Source organism: Lutra lutra, chromosome 3 (assembly GCF_902655055.1).
Source record: "Lutra lutra chromosome 3, mLutLut1.2, whole genome shotgun sequence".
In the NCBI taxonomy this organism is placed as follows: domain Eukaryota; kingdom Metazoa; phylum Chordata; class Mammalia; order Carnivora; family Mustelidae; genus Lutra; species Lutra lutra.
The window spans coordinates 135,042,425-135,061,049 of record NC_062280.1 but is presented as its reverse complement, the minus strand read 5'-3'; the positions used below and the strand labels follow the sequence as shown (position 1 = coordinate 135,061,049).

At 43.7% G+C, this 18,625-nt stretch overlaps 1 protein-coding gene across 1 annotated transcript in view; it reads right to left on the bottom strand.

The window, feature by feature from the left end:
- FREM2 (FRAS1 related extracellular matrix 2) overlaps positions 1-18,376 on the bottom strand; it is a 158,300-nt gene extending 139,924 nt beyond the window's left edge. Inside the window, exons 1-2 of the mRNA XM_047723239.1 lie at positions 12,956-18,376; positions 8,049-8,138 (exon numbers count right to left, since the gene is read on the bottom strand). Of these exons, the coding sequence (XP_047579195.1) occupies positions 8,049-8,138; positions 12,956-18,134 (5,269 nt within the window). The 5' untranslated portion in view covers positions 18,135-18,376. The remainder of the gene's footprint in view (positions 1-8,048; positions 8,139-12,955) is intronic.
- Positions 18,377-18,625: the final 249 nt, after the last annotated feature.

Sequence of the window (18,625 nt, the reverse complement as noted above, 5' to 3'; positions counted from 1 at the left end):
ACCACAGGGCAAACTCTTTATTATTAGCTTAATGAAAATTTTTGTTTAGCTCCTTGCTAATGGCAAAATGAATTAGGAAGCATTGTTAGCCTTTAAACTCAGCACTGCAGAAGCAGTCACCATATCTCCATGCGTATCCCTGTCTTACCCCATCTTTCTACCAAAAACAAATAGACAGTCAAACTCTCCAAACAGCTGCCGTGGGAAAGACTAGAGAGGGGCAGAAGAAGGAAGAGGAGAGAAGGGGAAATGGGAGAGGGGAAATAAACAAGATATGAAAGAAAAATGGGAAGAAGAAGAAAAATGAGAGGTAACCTCAAAAGCCCGTTAGCTACCTGCACAGTCATTACTCGGAGGCAGGAAGTGTGCTGGGTGAATGATCCCGTTTTCGTGAATTATTTTACTTAAGCTTCAAAAAGAACCTCGTTATCTAGAGGACTACTATTGGCCCACTTGGCAAATGACACCGAGGCTAAGAAGACTCCCTTAGTGAGCTTAGGTTCACATTGCCTTTTTCTGCAAAAGGCAGAAGCAATATTTGTTCCAGTTCTAATTCCTAAGGCTGTGCTCCTAACTCCTCCGATGGACAGGAAGATAAGCAGGGTCAATAGGCTGGCCTTCCTGTATACACATTTCAAAGTAAGGCATCTCATAATTAGTATGTTCGAAATGGCCTCTTCATTTCCTCTCTGAAACCTTTTCTATGCCCCTCTCCCTACCAAGTCTTTTCCAGCACCACCACTCTCCTCTGGCCAAGAAACCCAGGGCTCTGCTATGGAAAGACCCGGATGATTTGAACCATTCTAAACTGCTGGTTGAAAAGAGAAAGGCTTACAAATGTTCAGCCACAGTAGCCAACAGCCCTTCCCAGGACCTGTATTCTTGTAGATCTTATGCTCTCTCGCAGATTAGAAATATTTGTCTCAGTGCCTGACATTACTTCACCATCTTATTATAACTCCCTAAGGCCCTGGTATCTTTCCTTTGGTTCTCATGTCACTAGCAATTAATTTTATTGCCAAGAATGCTTGCTTTTTTCCTCTAAGCTGAATATGTCTGTATAATCTTTTAATGCTTGTCCTCAAACCTTGTTTTCCGACTTAATGCACTTATTTCTACTTTTCCAGCCCTTGCTCTCAATTCCAGCTAACTGTCAATAATGACTTTGCCTTAAACCCTGAGTTACTGGTCACTTTCAAACAAAAATCTGTGCTCCTTCTAATAGAACGAAGAGCTTTCCATCTCCTTGTGTCTCAGTAGTTGGTCATCAAATAAGGAATAAAAATCTGAAAGCCTTGTCCTTAACTGACATTTCATATAAAGAACTGACTGGGCAGCTTCTCCAATTATGTCAAGATGCTATTTATATCTTTCAATAGCATATGAATTAAGGATCTTGGCGAATGAAAAAACTGGGCACCAAAAGACATAATCAAAGACAGAGGCAACAAATGTCTGGCTTTGGGCCAGACACGTTACAATGGCCAACACAGATATCATGTCTGAAGCCTCAGTTTTAACGCCAAACCAGAAGATGGCACTCTCTCCGACCGCATGCCCACATCATGTGGGAGTTCAAATGGGGAAGCACCAAACAATTTTCACAATGGAGAGAAAAGGAGGGCTCGTCCTACTCAGTGTATCAAGCCAGATGGATGATCACATCTCCTAATTCTTTCCGATGCCCGTCCAAAAAAAGGTCTTGGATCTGATGCTGAGGGCTTGAAACTTAAACACATACGCAAGAAACTAATAAAAATTTATAGAATGACATTTTAACGGGGACTGAGGGTACTTTCTGCTAAGAAGAGCATTCTACTCTCTACCTGGCATTATGTCTCTTATCACATGAGGCACAAAATTGGGGTAACTAAAAATACTTAAGGTCGTGGTGCTGACTTTAAAAATACACTGTTTAACAGAAAATTATCTATTACCATTAAATTTTAAAGATGCACGATTGTTGATACAATACACTGAAAACCTTTTTTTTTTTTTTTTTTCCCTGAAAAGAATTCTCTAAGAATGACGTGAGCTCCGAACTAGTGGTTACTGGGAATATGAGAATCCTTTTGGTCTTCCATCTACTTCACTGAAAGTTTCAAAGGAATTTCCACAGCAGTTGGTTTCATGTGTTTAAAAATGTGAAAGCTTTCCTAAAAATCTTTCTTGGGCCACAGGGATTTAAGTTAATGCCAGGATAAGAGAATGTGCTAAAGGAATGCCAAGGTCCACTGGCAATTGTTGAGGAGTTTTTCTTAGAATATGATGTAATCGATCCTTACATAAAAAGGAAGTGCCTTTTCCCGATTTATCTATTCATTCATTTCAATATTTGTTAAATATTTACCCTGTTTACAACCCCAGGGAGGCCCTATGGCACAAAAATTAATGAGACCTTTCTTTGATTTGAAGAAGTTCCTTCTCTATTGATAGAGGTCTTCACATTAGCAAGTAACCAGAATACAACATTTTTGTAGATAAAAGTAGGGACAGATGCACAAAGAAACAGCGTTGCTAACTTTGTCATCACGATGCTGGGAGCAACTGTGGAGAGGAAATGTCACTTGAGGCAGGTGTTTTAAGAGTGATGAAGTTCATCACGGTTGAGGGAGGGACACACCAGGAACAGTGGTGTGAGACCAGCTTTTGCATCACAAGAAAGAGGCAGAAACGTTCCTTTGAAAGAAGACTAAAAAGGGACAGAAGCACTTTCATGTTAGAATACTTTATAAGAAAATTACAGGGCATTAAAGGCTGAGATGAAATCAGAGAATATGTTCGATTAGGAGCAGGATAAAAGAATGCATGCTTTTGTCTTCTGCTAAAATTCTGGAGCACTAGAGGTCAAAAGTGATGTCTTTTCCAGGTCTGTAGTATTTTTGTACTGAGTTCCCCTCAGGAAGATAGAAAGGGTGAAACTAAAAGAAATGGAAGAAGGTTTTGCTAAATCCACAGGTCATTGCTACATGGCTCCTTAGCTGAAGCCAGGGATAACGACAGCACATTTCCCAACTTCAGAATTTGTAAATTGTAACTTATAATTTAACTATATAGTAGATCACTGGCCCCAGAGTACCTCGATGGATGGCCTTTCGATATACTATTTTCATGTTCTTTACCAATATCCAAAAACTATATTTCATTACTAAATGTTCATTTTTAAGAATTATACTATGACAGGCTATAATTTAAAATTTTAAGAATTATGTAACATTTTAAGATGTTTAAAGATGTTTAAGGTGTTTACTAAAAAGCTTTTTCTATATTTATTGGGCATTGGGAATAATTTCCAGGTTGCTGTTTGAGTACATGGTGACATGAATATGGCTGTAAGTTTTTGCTTCCATTGAGTCATGTCTTAAATGGATTATTACATCCTGCAGGACTCCAACTACTTATTCACAGATTTTTCCAAAGCCTTTTCTCTGTAACTTCATGCACATTATGGAAGTGTACCTGTTTCATCAACACTCACATATTAAGTGTTTTTTTTTAAGTTTCTTTGTAATTTTACTGATAAAACAAAAAATGGTACTGTAAGGTTGATTTGTGTTTATTCAAACTTTAGAAAGACTGAATATCTTTCCACATATATATTTTTAAACGAATTACAGTATGATATTAGACAAGAATACTATAAATTTGAGTACATGGTGGACTTTAAAGAACTCTAAAATAAAAATTCACGCTATATAAGAGACATAACTTTTGCCTACGGACAAACAGGCATTCTTACCATTAAATATTCTTAAAACCTTGGTCAGGAGAACCCAGGAAACAACAAGTTAACACCCCACTTTGCCTATCCTGCGTAAGTATGAAAGCCATGGCTTGCAGAAAGAATCCTGGGATTCAAACTCGCCTCTGGTTGCCTGGTTACAAAACTTGAGGAAGGACAATTACCTGTCTCTGTGACTCAGTTTCCTCATCTGCCAAAAAGGAACAGTAATACTTTTGTTTGTTTTACTAAGCTGATAGGAATGCTATGAAAGCAAACCTGCATAAGTAATCACAAATCTTATATAAGGTTTAAGGCCTCATTGAAAGAATCCTAAAATATAAGAATCTTTCTCCGTGTGTGTACATGTGCTATATCAACCAACACTTACAAAATCCAAACACAGTAGCACTCCCTGAGGTAAAATCCTGACATTACCAATTCTTCAAATAAAGTACTCTTCAGTCCTGCCATTTGGTAACAGCCCCAAGCTAAAAAGGGGTAACTCTGTCCTAATCACCATCCCCTTAGTGATGGGTGGTCCTAGTCCATCACTACATCCTAACAAGATTTCTGTGGCTAGCTAGTTTCTCATGATAATATAATTAAATCTGAAACAAGGGCTTTCAGCTCTCCACTTTCCTAAATCTCTTCTTGACTCCTGAAAGTAAAAGTTATTATGTAGTTTTTTAGGTTGCTCAAGGATTATGCTTGCTCCAGTAATTTCCTTAGTCACTGTCCTAAAAGCACGCCTTTTTTTTTTTTTTTTTTTTTTTAAAGATTTCAGCTATCCATTTAACAGGGAGAGAGAGAGACCACACAAGTAGAGGGAGCTGCAGGCTCTCTGCTGAGCAGGGAGCCCAATGCAGGGCTGAACCCCAGGACCCTGGGATCATGACCTGAACCGAAGGCAGTGGCTTAATCAACTAAGCCACCCAGGTGTCAGGTGTCCCTCTAAAAACACTCTTGAGGACTTGGAGAAGGTGAATTTTATGGATTGGAAAGAGAACTGGAATAGACAGTTCTTAATTTTAGGCCATGGTGCTGTAACTGGTTTCCCAGATGTGAAATATTGGAAGCATTTCATGTATTTCATGGAGATGGTTTATGGATAAGCTCACTATCTTTGTATAAAAGAGATGATAACAAACTTGGTAACCAAACTCACTGGTCCAAGAAGTCTGTCATCACCTACATGGGAAGAATAAGTAGCCATTGACAGAGGTCTGTTACCTCCTGGACAGATGATACATTCAGAGGGGTCACCTGGCTTTTCTGACACCTGGATCCCTCCAACTAAAAAACATGAATAATGTTTGTTCATAGGATTCAAGCACCTTCCATGATTCCAAAGACATACATATCTTTGAGAAGCGTCAGAACATATCATATATGTGTCTTCATAAACATATATTCTATTACATAAAATTTACGTAATTAAACATAAAGATTTTTCAAATGAAGGTCCATATTAGAGTCTATACAAAAATATTTTTCTAGAGTGTATTTTAAAAAAATTATGGACTGTATTAACAAGATATATATAAATGAGATATATCTAATTTTATGGATCAAAAAAACTCTTAGTTTAAAATTATTTTTATGGGAAGGATGGATATCTTTATTTTCTTCCTCTTACCACAGATATTGACAATATTTCTTACTTCTGTGTGGCAAAATACTTCATCCTTCCCAGAGACATAATTTTATTCAAGATACTCTTTAAATAGTACTGCATTTCTCATTCAAATGTTAGAGTATTTTAAAAGAGAGTGCAAAAATCCTTAAATAGGGGCACCTGGGTGGCTCAGGGGGTTAAAGCCTCTGCCTTCGGCTCAGGTCATGATCCCAGGGTCCTGTGATCGAGCCCTGCATCGGGCTCTCTGCTCAGCCGGGAGCCTGCTTCCTCCTCTCTCTCTCTCTGCCAGCCTCTCTGCTTACTTGTGATCTCTGTCTGTCAAATAAATAAATAAAATCTTTAAAAAAAAATAAATAAATAAACCCTGTCTCTTCAACTAGCCATTTCTCACTTAATATTTTGAAATATGATAGGGAATCATGTTTTCTAAAGTTTAAGTACAAATCAAAATTTTAAAGTATTTTAAATGCAACCAGTCCATCCAGCTAAGGAAAGGAATGGGCGGAGTAACAGGGTGGCTCTGTGTCAGACTGGAAATGTAATAACGGAGGAGGGAAAGCACAATAGTAAAAAAGCAAAACTACCATATCTTAGAATTATAACTATTTGATTTCAAACTTTTTTGGGTAATTTTAAGGAAAATCAGACTTTTGCTACTGAGATATATGCAGTCATTGTAAGTGACAAACCTGGTACCTTGAACTAATAATTTAGTCTATAAATTTTGATCTACTGGGGCGCCTGGGTAGCTCACTGGGTTAAGCCTCTGCCTTCAGCTCAGGTCATGACCCCAGGGTCCTGGGATCAAGCCCCGCATCGGGTTCTGTGCTCAGCGGGGAGCCTGCTTCCTCCTCTCCCTCTCTGCCAGCCTCTCTGCCTACTTGTGAACTCTGTCTGTCAAATAAATAAATAAAACTTTAAAAAAAATTTTGATCTACTACACAGATTTGAATTATTTCAGAGCTCTCCTGTAAAGTTTACTGATGGAAGACTTTCCCACTTGAGCATCAAGATTCAGTAAGCACGTTTTTCTTTATAAATTGGCTTCCTTCTTAGAAATCGGTTTCATACTAAGATTCCTTTTATCCATACATAAAATATTAAACTATGATTTGGTTACTATAAAAATAAAGGCATCAAATTTACTAAACATCTGGCCTCTAGGGAAAATCAAATATCTGAACCTAAATTAACATCATTTTTTGCCTCTCTGGCACGCGCCCAGTAGATGCCATTTTTTAGAGCTGTGATCACATTATGTCCAACGATATTTTAAACAAGTGCTATTTAATGCTACACAAAACAGCGAAGGGAAGCATGTCATCTTTTTGAGATAGATGACATAATAGTGTACTTTTTAAAAAAAGCGTCATTAGAAAACAGATGACTCAATCCGAATCATTTGTTTTCTCCTTCCTTCATCTCTTACCCCCATATCCCCCTCCCACTTCCTGTGTCTTGTTCACACAACATACGTACTTCCTGAGACTCTTTTGCTTCTGCTGAGAGAACAGAGACATCTTTATGATGACTCTAGAAGTGGCCCGTTTTTCTCCCGGCATACTGCATTAGGAAGAGAGCCAAACAGAGGGTGAACAGCACTCAAGGCCTTGGGGGACAGTGACAATAACATTGTTCAGGAGACGCAGAACACAGGTCATAGCCTATTCTCTGCAGTATTCAGACTTCACTGAGGAAATTTTTATTTTATTATTGTTATTTTTTTAAGATTTTTATTTATTTATTTGGCAGAGAGATCACAAGTAGGCAGAGAGGCAGGCAGAGAGAGAGGGGGAAGCAGACTGCCTGCTGAGCAGAGAGCCCAATGCAGGGCTCGATCCCAGGACCCTGAGATCATGACCTGAGCTGAAGACAGAGGCTCTAACCCACTGAGCCACCCAGGCGCCCCTATTATTATTTTTTAAGATTGTGTTTATTTATTTGACACAGAGAGAGAGAGAGAGTGAGCGAGTGCACAAGCAGGGGGAGCTGCAGGCAGAGGAGAAGCAGGCTCCCCACTGAGCAAGGAACCTGATTTGGGGCTCTATCCCAGGATGCTGGGATCATGACCTGAGCCAAAGGAAGATGCTTAACCGACGGAGCCACGCAGGCACCCCCACCGAGGAAAATTTTAGCTAGACTGTGCCACAAAATCCTCCAAACTAAGAAAATCATTAGACATACTGAGATTGATAAAAAACACATTTACTTAGCACTGATTTCCTGATAAATGCAATTATTCAACAGCATTAGTCCATACAGCACCCAAGTACAAATCAGCAAAAGACACCCCCTCGGGGCAGACACATGTGGGTAGGCACACAGCTTGAGAGTGGAGCTGGGTGAATTCCAACATTCTCTTGCCACCTCAAGCGGGCAGCATCATGTAGAACATATTCTGAACAACTGGACACGGGGATCCTATTTACATAGGTCTTTCTTTTAGTGCTTTGCACATCCCAAGACAAAAATAATATAACTGGAACATTTATCTATACTCATTGCAGAGTAGTACTGTGTCAGATTAAGAATGTAAGATTATCTAGTGGCAAATAAAAAATTCACTCAGTATAAATTCAGGTGAACAGAAAAGGATACTTTATATAGATTATTTGTAGTGAAGTCATCAAAGAACAACCAATAAAAGTCACTCTCCTGGTTTATACTAACAGGAGAGTGAATACTTACCACCATCTTCAACTGTAAAATGGAACATATCACTTGTGGCATTGGCCCCGTCTTTTAAAACGTAGCATATTTTCATGTCATCAATGTCAGCTAGAAAATAACCCAAGAACAAGATGGTTCATTACTAAGGTGAGATTGGTGACTCATTACTTATGGTAAATCCGACTGGCTCTTCTCTGTAATCACGTTTAGGTTTCCTAATTCCAAGGGAAGCAGTGCTATCTGATTTCTCCTCTCTCTAAGCCCCTTGATTTCAGCTGTCCCATGGAAATCTGATCCCTTACCCAGATAGAGTGCAAGAGTTAGGTTATAATAATAGCAAGGTGTTGCCCCTCCCAATGTTATTTGCATGTTCATGCACCAAAGAAGTGACTGTCTAAATACGGAATGTCAGACTTCATGACAGGTGGAAAGGGAGATAGTTTGAGGCATGAAAGATTTCCTAACACTGCCAAAATCACACTCTTTTCCTCCCTAGAGGGTTGGCTCTCAGAGGGAAGAATATCCCTGCCCTCCTCTGGCTAACGTTTCTTACCTCTTGCAATACACAACAGACTGTTTTTAAGCTCTCCAGAGTTCCAAAAAAAAAAAAAAAAAATCAAGGACATTTTACATCCCAAAGATTGAAATAACTGTCATGACCCCAGAAAAGAATTAGAACAGAAAACATCTAACAAAACCTGAAACCTTTATTCATAGTGAAAAGCTATTCTGCCTCAGGAAACCTCTTTCTTTTGCTTTCCGGCCCAGCTCTCAAATTTACCAGCACAGTTTGTTTTCAGTGATTGACTGACATACAACTTCAAAAATTTATTCATGCATTTTACTAATTCCTTTCCTAAATGATTAAACACAGACAACATAATAAACCAAGAACCATCCTCTTCTGTGATGCTAGCAGCATGACGTTATTGACCTGGGCCAGGCAGTAAGTAGTTATTTCCAAGGCTACATAAAATCAAGTTCATAGCTAAGAGTAGTTTCCCCAGTGGTATGTAACATTTGTGTGGCTCCAGTGGGCTCTACAGTTTTTCCAACTTCTAAGAGTTCTTTCTACTAAGTTCGTGCTTCTACTAAGTTCGTGCTACGAAGTCTGCAAGCATCATATATAAGAAAATGAATTTATGAAATAATAAGCTCAAGTGATGTAAGGTACTGGGATCAACGAATGACTCCAAGAATTTCTGTGATCCCATCTGAGAGATGGGAAATGTACACGCTCCCTTGCCTCATACAGTTCTGAAAGGTGACTTGCTTACAATCCGACATTTGAAAATCTGATTTAATAGTTAATGGTAACTTCCTGTAAAAGGGGTACTAACAGATGAAGCAAATTCAAGACATATTCTTCCCCCTTAGCATTTTACTTCTAACTCTGTTCTAATTTCCCCAAATTTCTGCCTACTGTCATTTGTATCTTTCTGCGTGGCTACCTTTCCTAGAAGACGGAAAACTTCTGGGATTCTTTTTTCATCTTTTTTTTTTCATCCAGTCCTTTGCTCAGGGTCTAATATTCAGTAACAGCTCAAACGTTTCTTAAAATGAAAGAGTCCAGAGGTCTGGTGGACCATGCTCCGACCACTACCTCCGTGTGTGTGATGTTTTGACAGAGGTAAGGAGCAAAGCCCTTGCAGGCTCTTTACCTGTCTACTCCTACAACTCTGACCCCTTACAACCTTTTAATTCATCAGGAAAACTGTGCTCTAAGCGCACATCTTTAGCCTAAGGACAGTCTTCTGGTCATGTGGGGAAGACCTTTTTCCAAACTTCCCCATTCCCTCTTTAACTGTGTAAGAAAATCTAAAAGCTCTACCACAAGAAAAGAAAAATTTGTTAGTGTACCCAAACTCTGCATCATTGTTTTCTTGCAAAAGCTATGGTATTTAGGAGACAGTTTTGCTGAAACAAATCACCACTTCAAAAGTGATTTCTTAAAAACTTTTCTTTTTTTTTTTAAAGTGAACATGAATGCAATTAGGACATGCAGGTGTCAAATTTTCTGCCCAAGTTAGGGCATGTAATATTGATTAGTTGGAACAAACCAAAACCCTTTTCATTTTCTTTATAACTCAGTTAGTAATTCATGGTTCAAAAAAGCGACTTCTAAAAAAATCTCAAATAAGTAAAGACTTTGATCATACTACTGTTATTGTATAGGAAACTCTAAAGCTATCAAAAACATCACAAATTATATATAAACACTCACTTCTTAAGGCATAGTAGTATTAGGAAGATCAAAACCTAGTAGCAAAAAAAGGTCATCTCCTTTCGGTAAACATCTAACAATTACCTGGATTTTTTTCTAATCACTGATCATACATCTAATTTATTTCGGTTCATGTATACAAGCATTCCATGATTTTGGGTTTTTGTTTTAGTTCTAAGTTCACTGACATGGCCTGGCAACCACACCCTGGTTCAAACTCTTTGAGGGAAATTTCTGAAAGTGATCTGTAATGTATCTCTCACAAGACATTATTGTGTACTTATTGTAGAGAAAACAGTCTGGGTCCTTGAGACAAGTGATTTAAGCCCGGGACGGAGACAGCAGGGGCACCCTGCCAAAGACACATCATTGAAATAATTTCTCTTATTTATCTAATTCTACCTTGTTAAGTCTTCTAATAAAATTGGATGAGGTTTAGGAATGAATGAATTTTCTTTTCCTAGGGACCATTTAGTGAATCGGTTTGGGAACAAACTTCTTTGCCCATATATGGCTAACTTGACTTAACTCAGAGCACTGAAAATCCATCAAAATACAGCTCAGCTCATCCCTTCATGATAACAGAAAAACAAAAACAGATCAAAGCTAGTGTTGTCCTTACTCAAGCTCCTGCGTTCATTTCTCTTCAAGACAACAGCACAGTGGCTCGACAGTGGAGCTCCCCCATTTTCCCTCAACCATCTTGTCTCCAGAAACAACCACTCTGAACTGAACTGTAGCCTCCATTTGCTCAGATGAGTGCTCAGTGATGAATTGCCAACAGTTTTCCTAGGCAGCGTTTGGGTTCTTATTGGAATGTGCTCATTTCCCTTGTAACCTTAAAAATGTATCTTCACTTTTTATAATAAACTGCTACTCTATATTTACAAATGACCATAAAGACTAATAAAGGTGAGTCCATATTGGTGAGAGAGAGAGAGAGAGAGAACGTATGCACATGCAACAGCCTCCCTCTGAAACAGTATAATGTAGGGTTTGATATTTAAGATATAATATTCCAACATTATCAGCTGTCAGACCTGCTCCATAGACTTTAAGTTAAATCATCTGCCTGTCTTCATCCACAAATTCCTTTTTTTTTTTTAATCCTTAAAGTCAGATTACTTGTTTCAGGTCAGAGGAGCGATTTGAAATCACATTTTCTATCCTGTAATATATTCCTTTCATCCTCTTCACTTTCCATGCAAACAAACCAGTCTAAGATTGCATGGCATCTCTGTCCTCAGAAAGCCTTCACACAAAAGTTTCCCGCTGGTCTGGCATGACATTTGGCACTCTGAGGTTTTCCTGTCCCTGCAGGCCCTACAATATATTCAGGCTTTTGGCCAACAATCAGGAGGTTGGAGTTCAGGGCTGTTTGCCAGCATCTAAAACAGAGAAGCGGTTCACTTTAACACTAAACTTCGCGACATCCGTTTATTAAAGCATTTGTTAGAGTCCAACACTGTTGCGGGAAAAGAACACCCCCACTGGGATGCCCCGAGGGTAAACTCCATCTCCACTCACAGAGCCAACACAGGAGAGATCTAGTTTCCATCCTGACATGGTGAGATTTTCATGAAAGCCACCCTCGCCCTCTGTAGTGAAGGTCGCACGTTCTGGAGAACAGAGCCTTGCCTCTCAAGCCGGCACACTGAATGGGCTTCCCCCTTCTGTCAGTGAGTGACTCTGCAGAGGTCACCTGCCCTTCCTGTCTCAGACTGTGTCCACACACAAAGAAAATTTAGGTTAGAAAAACGCTTTAGCTTCAAGAATGCAGGTGTTGGAGGCCACGGGTGTCTGTCACTGTGTTTGAAAGAGGAAGTGAGAAGAGATCTGAAACAAGAAAATAATTTCCTCCTTCTGTCCTGCTATTCAATTTGTCAACGTTATCTTCAGGTTCTTAATAAAACGAATGTACATTCTGGTGATAGACATATTGTCTCGGACATCATTAAGGATGCTCTACGTGCACATGTGCGCACATGCGTGTGTGTGTGTGTGTGTGTGTGTGTGTGTGTGTGTATGTGTGATGGAACCATACCTTGTACATATAATTGTTATAACTCTACACTTCTTCATGTATTTGGTGTTTGCCTAAGTCATAAAATATTAGAGAAGAATTCTAAATCTAAGAAGTACATATACATTTTTTTTCAGTTACAAAGTTTCTAAGAACTGCAATAGGATTAGAACAATGCTCTAACAATTAAAGTAATATAGACTTGAAGGCTCTATTTGAATGGAAGGTGAAAATAACAGTAAGAAGAATACAAAGAATTCAGAAAGCACAACCTTCGCTCAGGTGCCCAAATGCTTCATGAGCCACCTGCAGTACACCTGACTGACCACTCAGACGATGTGGGTGGGAAAGAAAGCAGACCTGAAGGGCTTGCTTCAGTTTTAATTCCCCCCAAGTCTGGTTCCAGCCTTGGAACCAAGCATACCTTGTTGCTGTCAAAAGACACTGAAATTCCTTCTAATGCAGGGCACTGCAGTGGGAATATGGCAAGAAGAGAACTATTCTCCCAGAAAAGTAAGTCCCCGCATCCCCCCCCCCCATCTCTCTATTTCCCTGTCCTTTTCTTCCCTTGGACTCAAATTTGATCCCTTATTTACAACATTTTCAGGAATAGCCGTACCCTCAGAAAATAAGACCTGAATTTTCCATTGGGTATAAGGAAATAAAAGAGTACCATACCTTGTGTAAACTGAGTCACACTGTGGTTGCCTCTGTCCAGGTTGAGGAGATAGCCATGTCGAGGGGCCTCTGTCACAATAAACCTGAGAGAAAAATGTAGGCTGTCTCTGTCCTCTGCTTTCAATATTTTGCTTGTGATCATGAACCCCAAGTGACCAGTAGGCAGAGTGCGAAGTGTGGAGGCCCCTTTGTTCACAGCAATTTGGGGGACACTATCGTCAACAGCTAAGACCTGGATTTTCATCACTTGGGGTCTCCTTGTTTCAAATGTTGTATCAGGGAAAACATAGAACTCTGTATGGGAACCATCAGTCACCGTGAAGGAGAAGCTGTCTTCACTCGACTCAGTGCCATCATGTCTATAGCTGATTAAGTTTTCATTCAAGTCTTGTTTGGTAAAAACCATGGTGGGTCTGGTATTGTTGAACAGGAGTTGACCGTGAACAGGCACCTGGGTGACAATGAACTTCAGGAGTTTGTCAGGAGTATCTCTGTCTTCGACAGTGAGTTCAAAGGGAGTGATCAGCTTGTTTTCACCTTCACTGACAACCAGGTTATGGATGGTGACCACCGGTTTTTTGTTATCCACATCACTAATGGAGATACGGAATGTCCGGAAGACAGGGTTACGTCCATCAGTGACCTGAAACTCAAAGCTGTCCATCTTGACTTCGTCGTCAGCTGTGTGGATGTAGTAGATTTTGTTGCCAGCCAGTTGGAGCTGAGTGAAAGATGTGATGGATGTTCCAAGTTGATCTGTGCACTCTAAGTGACCTCTCATGGGAGCCCTGGTGATGGTAAAAACTAAGTTTTCATCGGGACTGTTCAAGTCACTGGTGCTTAGTAGGTCTGTTGTGAGGGTGACTTTGCCACCTTCTTTCAAGGATACTCCTTTGCTTATCACATCCGGGAAGACAGTGTCAATGCTCCCAATGGAAACATAAAAGTAGCGATCTATGAGGGCATTTATTCCATCAGTCACATCAAATTTAATTAGGTCCCGAATGCCCTCTTGTCCAAAATGGACATACTGAATTAAGTTTCTGTCCACTTCGTCCTGGGTAAAATTCATGCCCAGTGTGATATTTTCCAAGGCACCTGTAGGTTTTCGTCTCTGCAATAAGCCATGTCCTGGCCCATATCGAATAATATAAACCAAAGATTTGTCTTCAGAGTCCAAATCCGTTGCCATTAATATTTTGTTGTTGATAATTTTGGTTTCCCCAATTTCTATTTCTAGTCCATTATTGATCATCATTCTGGGGGTCTCATCATCAACTGGGATAACTATAATGAGGACCATCCTTTCCACTGAGTGCTTACCATCTGTTAGTCTAATCACAAAACTGTCTTCCTGGGTCTCGGAGTCATCATGCTCATAAATAATGCTTGAACTCTCTATGATCTGATCCAAGGTGAAGCTTTCAACCAAAACTGTGCCATTTATCAGCTGGTTCATGATGTGACCTCGAGTAGGAAATCGGGTAATAGTGAAAGTTAGATCATCTGGGGGCATGTCAGCATCAGCAGCATTGAGGATGGGCGTATCAATCACCAGACTCATGCCCTCCATCACCATAAATTCTCTCATAAATATTTCTGGCTGTTCATCATTGGTGGGAATGATGACAATGGGGAAAAAATGTCTCTCTGAAAAGTTAATGCCATCAGAACAACGAAATATAAATCGGTCTTCCACAGGTTCGACCCCTTTATGGACACTCTGGACATAGTTAATATGCCTCTGCCTGAGGTCTTTCAGGGTAAAGGCACTTATGGCAATTCCTGCTCTTGATTTCTCAGAGCCCGGGGCTGGAGAAATGTTTTCAACATAACCGGAGGTAGGCTGGATAACTATAGTGCACAAGAGGTCATCAGTTAGTGAATCAATATCTTGAGCACTTATATGTGTTGAGGTTATAACACTTTTATCACCTTCCACAACTATAAACTGTTCACCTACAGAAATTTCTGGAGCCTGGTTATCAACAGGGAGGATGGTCACCCACACGGTAACTCCTTGGATAGTATTGCTACCTATTACCCATTCTTGAGACACATCTGACAGACTCAGGTTAAAAGAGTCCCCTCTGGGCAACAGGCCTATCTCACCGCTAGTGTGGGCATAGATGACAGAGCCTTCCAAGATGTCCTTTTGGGTAAACTGCTCTGCTGGAACTCCGTTGACCAGGATTTCTCCATATAAGGGTGGATCTTCCAAGACAAAAGTCAACATCACATCATCAGTGTCCTCGTCAGTCCCCTTGATAACACCGGCAGTGATTTCAGTAGCTCCATTTTCAAGAACATCTAGATAAGACCCCAGAGTGCCAGCAGGAAGGCTCAGCATGGGCCCCTCATCATCTGCCGGCCGGATGTTCACTCTGAGAGTGATGGGCACCACATGGTGTCTGTCACTGACCTCCAAGGAGCAGCTATCAGTGAGAGACTCATCACCATTATGGGCATAGGAAATCCGACCCTGTTTTATGTCTTCTAAGTGGAAGACCTCCCCAACATGCAATATCTGTCCAGACACTCTCATGTGGCCGTGTTTGGGCGCCTGCGTGAGAGTGAAAGAGATGTGGGCGACGTCAGTGTCTACATCATTCACACGCAACTCGGTCTCACTCAAGACATGGTGGCCCTTCTCCTGAATGGTGAAACCCGTGTTGAGGATCTCAGGTGGCTGGTTGTCCACTGGCTGCAAGTAAAGCGTGAAGGTGCCCGGAGCCACATTCCCAGCTTGATCCTCCACCTGGAACTGGAACTGGGCCACTCGGGCAGCTACTCCCAGTTCTTGCTCTGGAGGTCTGTAAGCAATTTTATGGTGGTTGATCTGGGCTTGGGTAAAATGGGTCACCACAACTGAGGGGTTGTCGGTCAGGACCAAGGTGCCCAGTGGGGCGGGCGAGTGGTTTTCGTCTGTGTCCATGGGAGGCTGGGTCACTGTGTAACGCAGGTCTCGGTCATCCGTGTCCAGGTCGGTGTAGCGCAGCCACTTCTTCCTCAGAGGGGTGAGCTGGGATTCCTGCACCACCATCCGAAGGGGACAGCCGCTACCCAGCTCTGGAGGGAGGCGATCTACAGGGTGAATGCGTATCACAAATCTGTGTGGTCCAGACTGATTAGGAGGATCATGGTTATCCTGGACCCGAAATGTGAACTGGTCCATCACTGGCCCAGGACTGTGGGGCCCCAAATGCCTGTAGAACAGCCGTCCCTCGCTTATGTCCCGCTGCCACCACTCTGTCACTGTTTGCTCATAGAATGCTCCCTGTCTCCTCCAAGGGCCCCTGCTCAGCTCCTCCTCCTCACGGGGAGGATGCGTTTGGCGGAGAAGCAGATGCCCTGCAGTCGAGGAGGGCGACTCCAGCACAAAAAGCAGCAGAGAGTCATCTGAGTCAATGTCAGTTGCACTTAGAGCAAGGGGCAGGATGGGCACTGTCTCACCTTCTGCCAATGTCAGCCCTGTGTTAGCATTGAGGACTGGTGGCTGGTCATCCACAGGCACTAAGGTGATGGGGAACAGGAACTGCACCTGGTGCCGGCGTCCTCCATCCACCATTCGAAGGACAAGGTTGTCACTCAGTGAGCCATCTTTGTCATCGTGTTGGTAGACCACCTGGCCGGCCGCTAGCTCAGCCACCGTAAAGGTCTTAGGGGTGGAGCTGCCATGGGTGGCACCCAGAAGGACAAGGTGACCATGCTGGAGCCCAGCCACCACCTCCAGCTGCACTGCCTCCAGGTCATCCTCATCACTGATGACCAAGTTTTGTGGCCCACTGCCCGCAGGGCCTGTAAGGGGCCGGGACTGGCCCTCATAGAGAATAAGGCCGGTGTTCCGGGTGACCACGGGAGCCAGTGTGTTCATGGGCTTCACCACTACCATAAAAGCAAAAGGGTCTGAGGCAGCTCCTTCCGGGTCCACTACCTCCAACTCCAGTTCAAAGAGCCGCTCCTGGTCAGAGTCCTCAGAGGGGGGCTGGTAGGCAATCTTCAAGAGCCGCAGGTCCTTCTGAGTGAAAGAGGAGAGGGGCAGGCTGCGATCATCAGTACTAACTAGGTAGCCCTGGCCAGGCTGGAAGGGAGAGGTGAGGTTGAAGATCAACAGGTCGGGGGGAGACTCAGCATCCTCAGCGGCCAGCATGTCTGGGGTCAGGGCGGTGAGTACAAACTGATCCACCTCCATCATCATCATGGCCACAAAACTGGGCTTGGGGGCGGTGTTCTCGGCCCCTCCTCGGATTCTCACCAGCACCTGGAAGTGCTCACGTTTCAGAGCAGGCCTGCCCACAGGCGAACCACGAGACCGCAGCTCCACCACCATGGGCACCCAGTCCCTGTTTGGGGACCGACTGGGGGCCGTGTGGCGGTAGCGCACGCCTAGTTCCTGGAAAGCTTTGCAGTCCATCAGGAGAGGATCCTGGGCGCCCCCCTCGCTGGCTCCACCTGGAACTTGCGGGTAGTGAAGGAGCTCCCCGTAGCGAGGCAGCGCGCTCAGGCCGGACAGGATGCCCACGCGACATTCCTCGGTCTCGGGCTGGTAGGCAAACTCCAGGCTCCGCGCGTCCAGGGCATTACTGGTCCCCAGCAGCTCCTCCACGACGAGGGGCAAGTTCCGAGTCACAACCTCTAGCTGGGTGAAGACCACCTCCACCTCCAGCACCAAGGGTAGCACTGCTGCCCCTCCCGGCGCGTCGTAGCGCAGCTGCAGCCGAATGCGATCCCGCGATGGGCTGCGCGCGCCCAGGTGCGAGTAGCGTACCTCTCCCGGGCCGAAGTCGCACGGGAAGCGCTTGGGACTCAGGCGGCCAGGCCTCTGGGCCAGCGCGTCGTTGTCTAGCACGGTCACCGAGCAGCGGTCCCCTGGCTGCACCTGCAGCACCAGGTCGTGAAGCGGATCCAGCCAGACCTCGCGGCCGAAGGGCACCCGGAGCCCACGGTTCGCCAGCACTATGGCCTCCTCGGCGGGGACCCCTGCAGCCCCCGCGAGATCCGGGGACAGCAACGCTCGCTCAGGGGCAGCGGGCTGTGCCGGGACGCAGCTTACCGGTGACAGGAGAAGCAGCAGCAGCAACACGAGGAGGGGCGGCAGCGTAGGTATCTGCTGAAAACTGGTGGGGTTGGCCACCCCGCTGGCGCCGGAGGCGATCCCGGGAGTCCTGGCCGCGTGCATGGTCCGGGTGTTAGAGCTCGGACAGGTCAGCCTGAGAGAGCGCAGTCAGTCCCCCGGCAGGGAGCAAGAAACCCCCTCCGGAAAGTGCCAGGAACTCTGTACTCTGTAGCCGCGGCTGGGCCAGGATGGAAAGTTGCGCGGGGCGGGCAGGGCTGACGCTGCAGCGGAGGCTGAAGCCCCCCGGCGTCCCGCTCCGCCACCGGCCGCGCACTGGCTGCGAAAACCGAGTCCCTCCACTCCTGCTTCCCAGGTCCCGGGACCTAGAGCTTTGAGGGAAAACCCTCCCCTATCACCCCCTTACTCCAGTCCTCCCAGGAGGCCAATCGTTGGTACCGGGAGGAGGCCCCGAGTTGAGGGTTGGGTAGTGATATCTGCCAATCAGTTCCTAGGGGCGGAGGCGGGGAAACCTGGCGGAGAGGAGGATATTCAAGGCTCTACAAGTTGTCCTGGAAGCGAGGGGTACCGGCTGTCTCGAGGAGCCCACCTGTGCT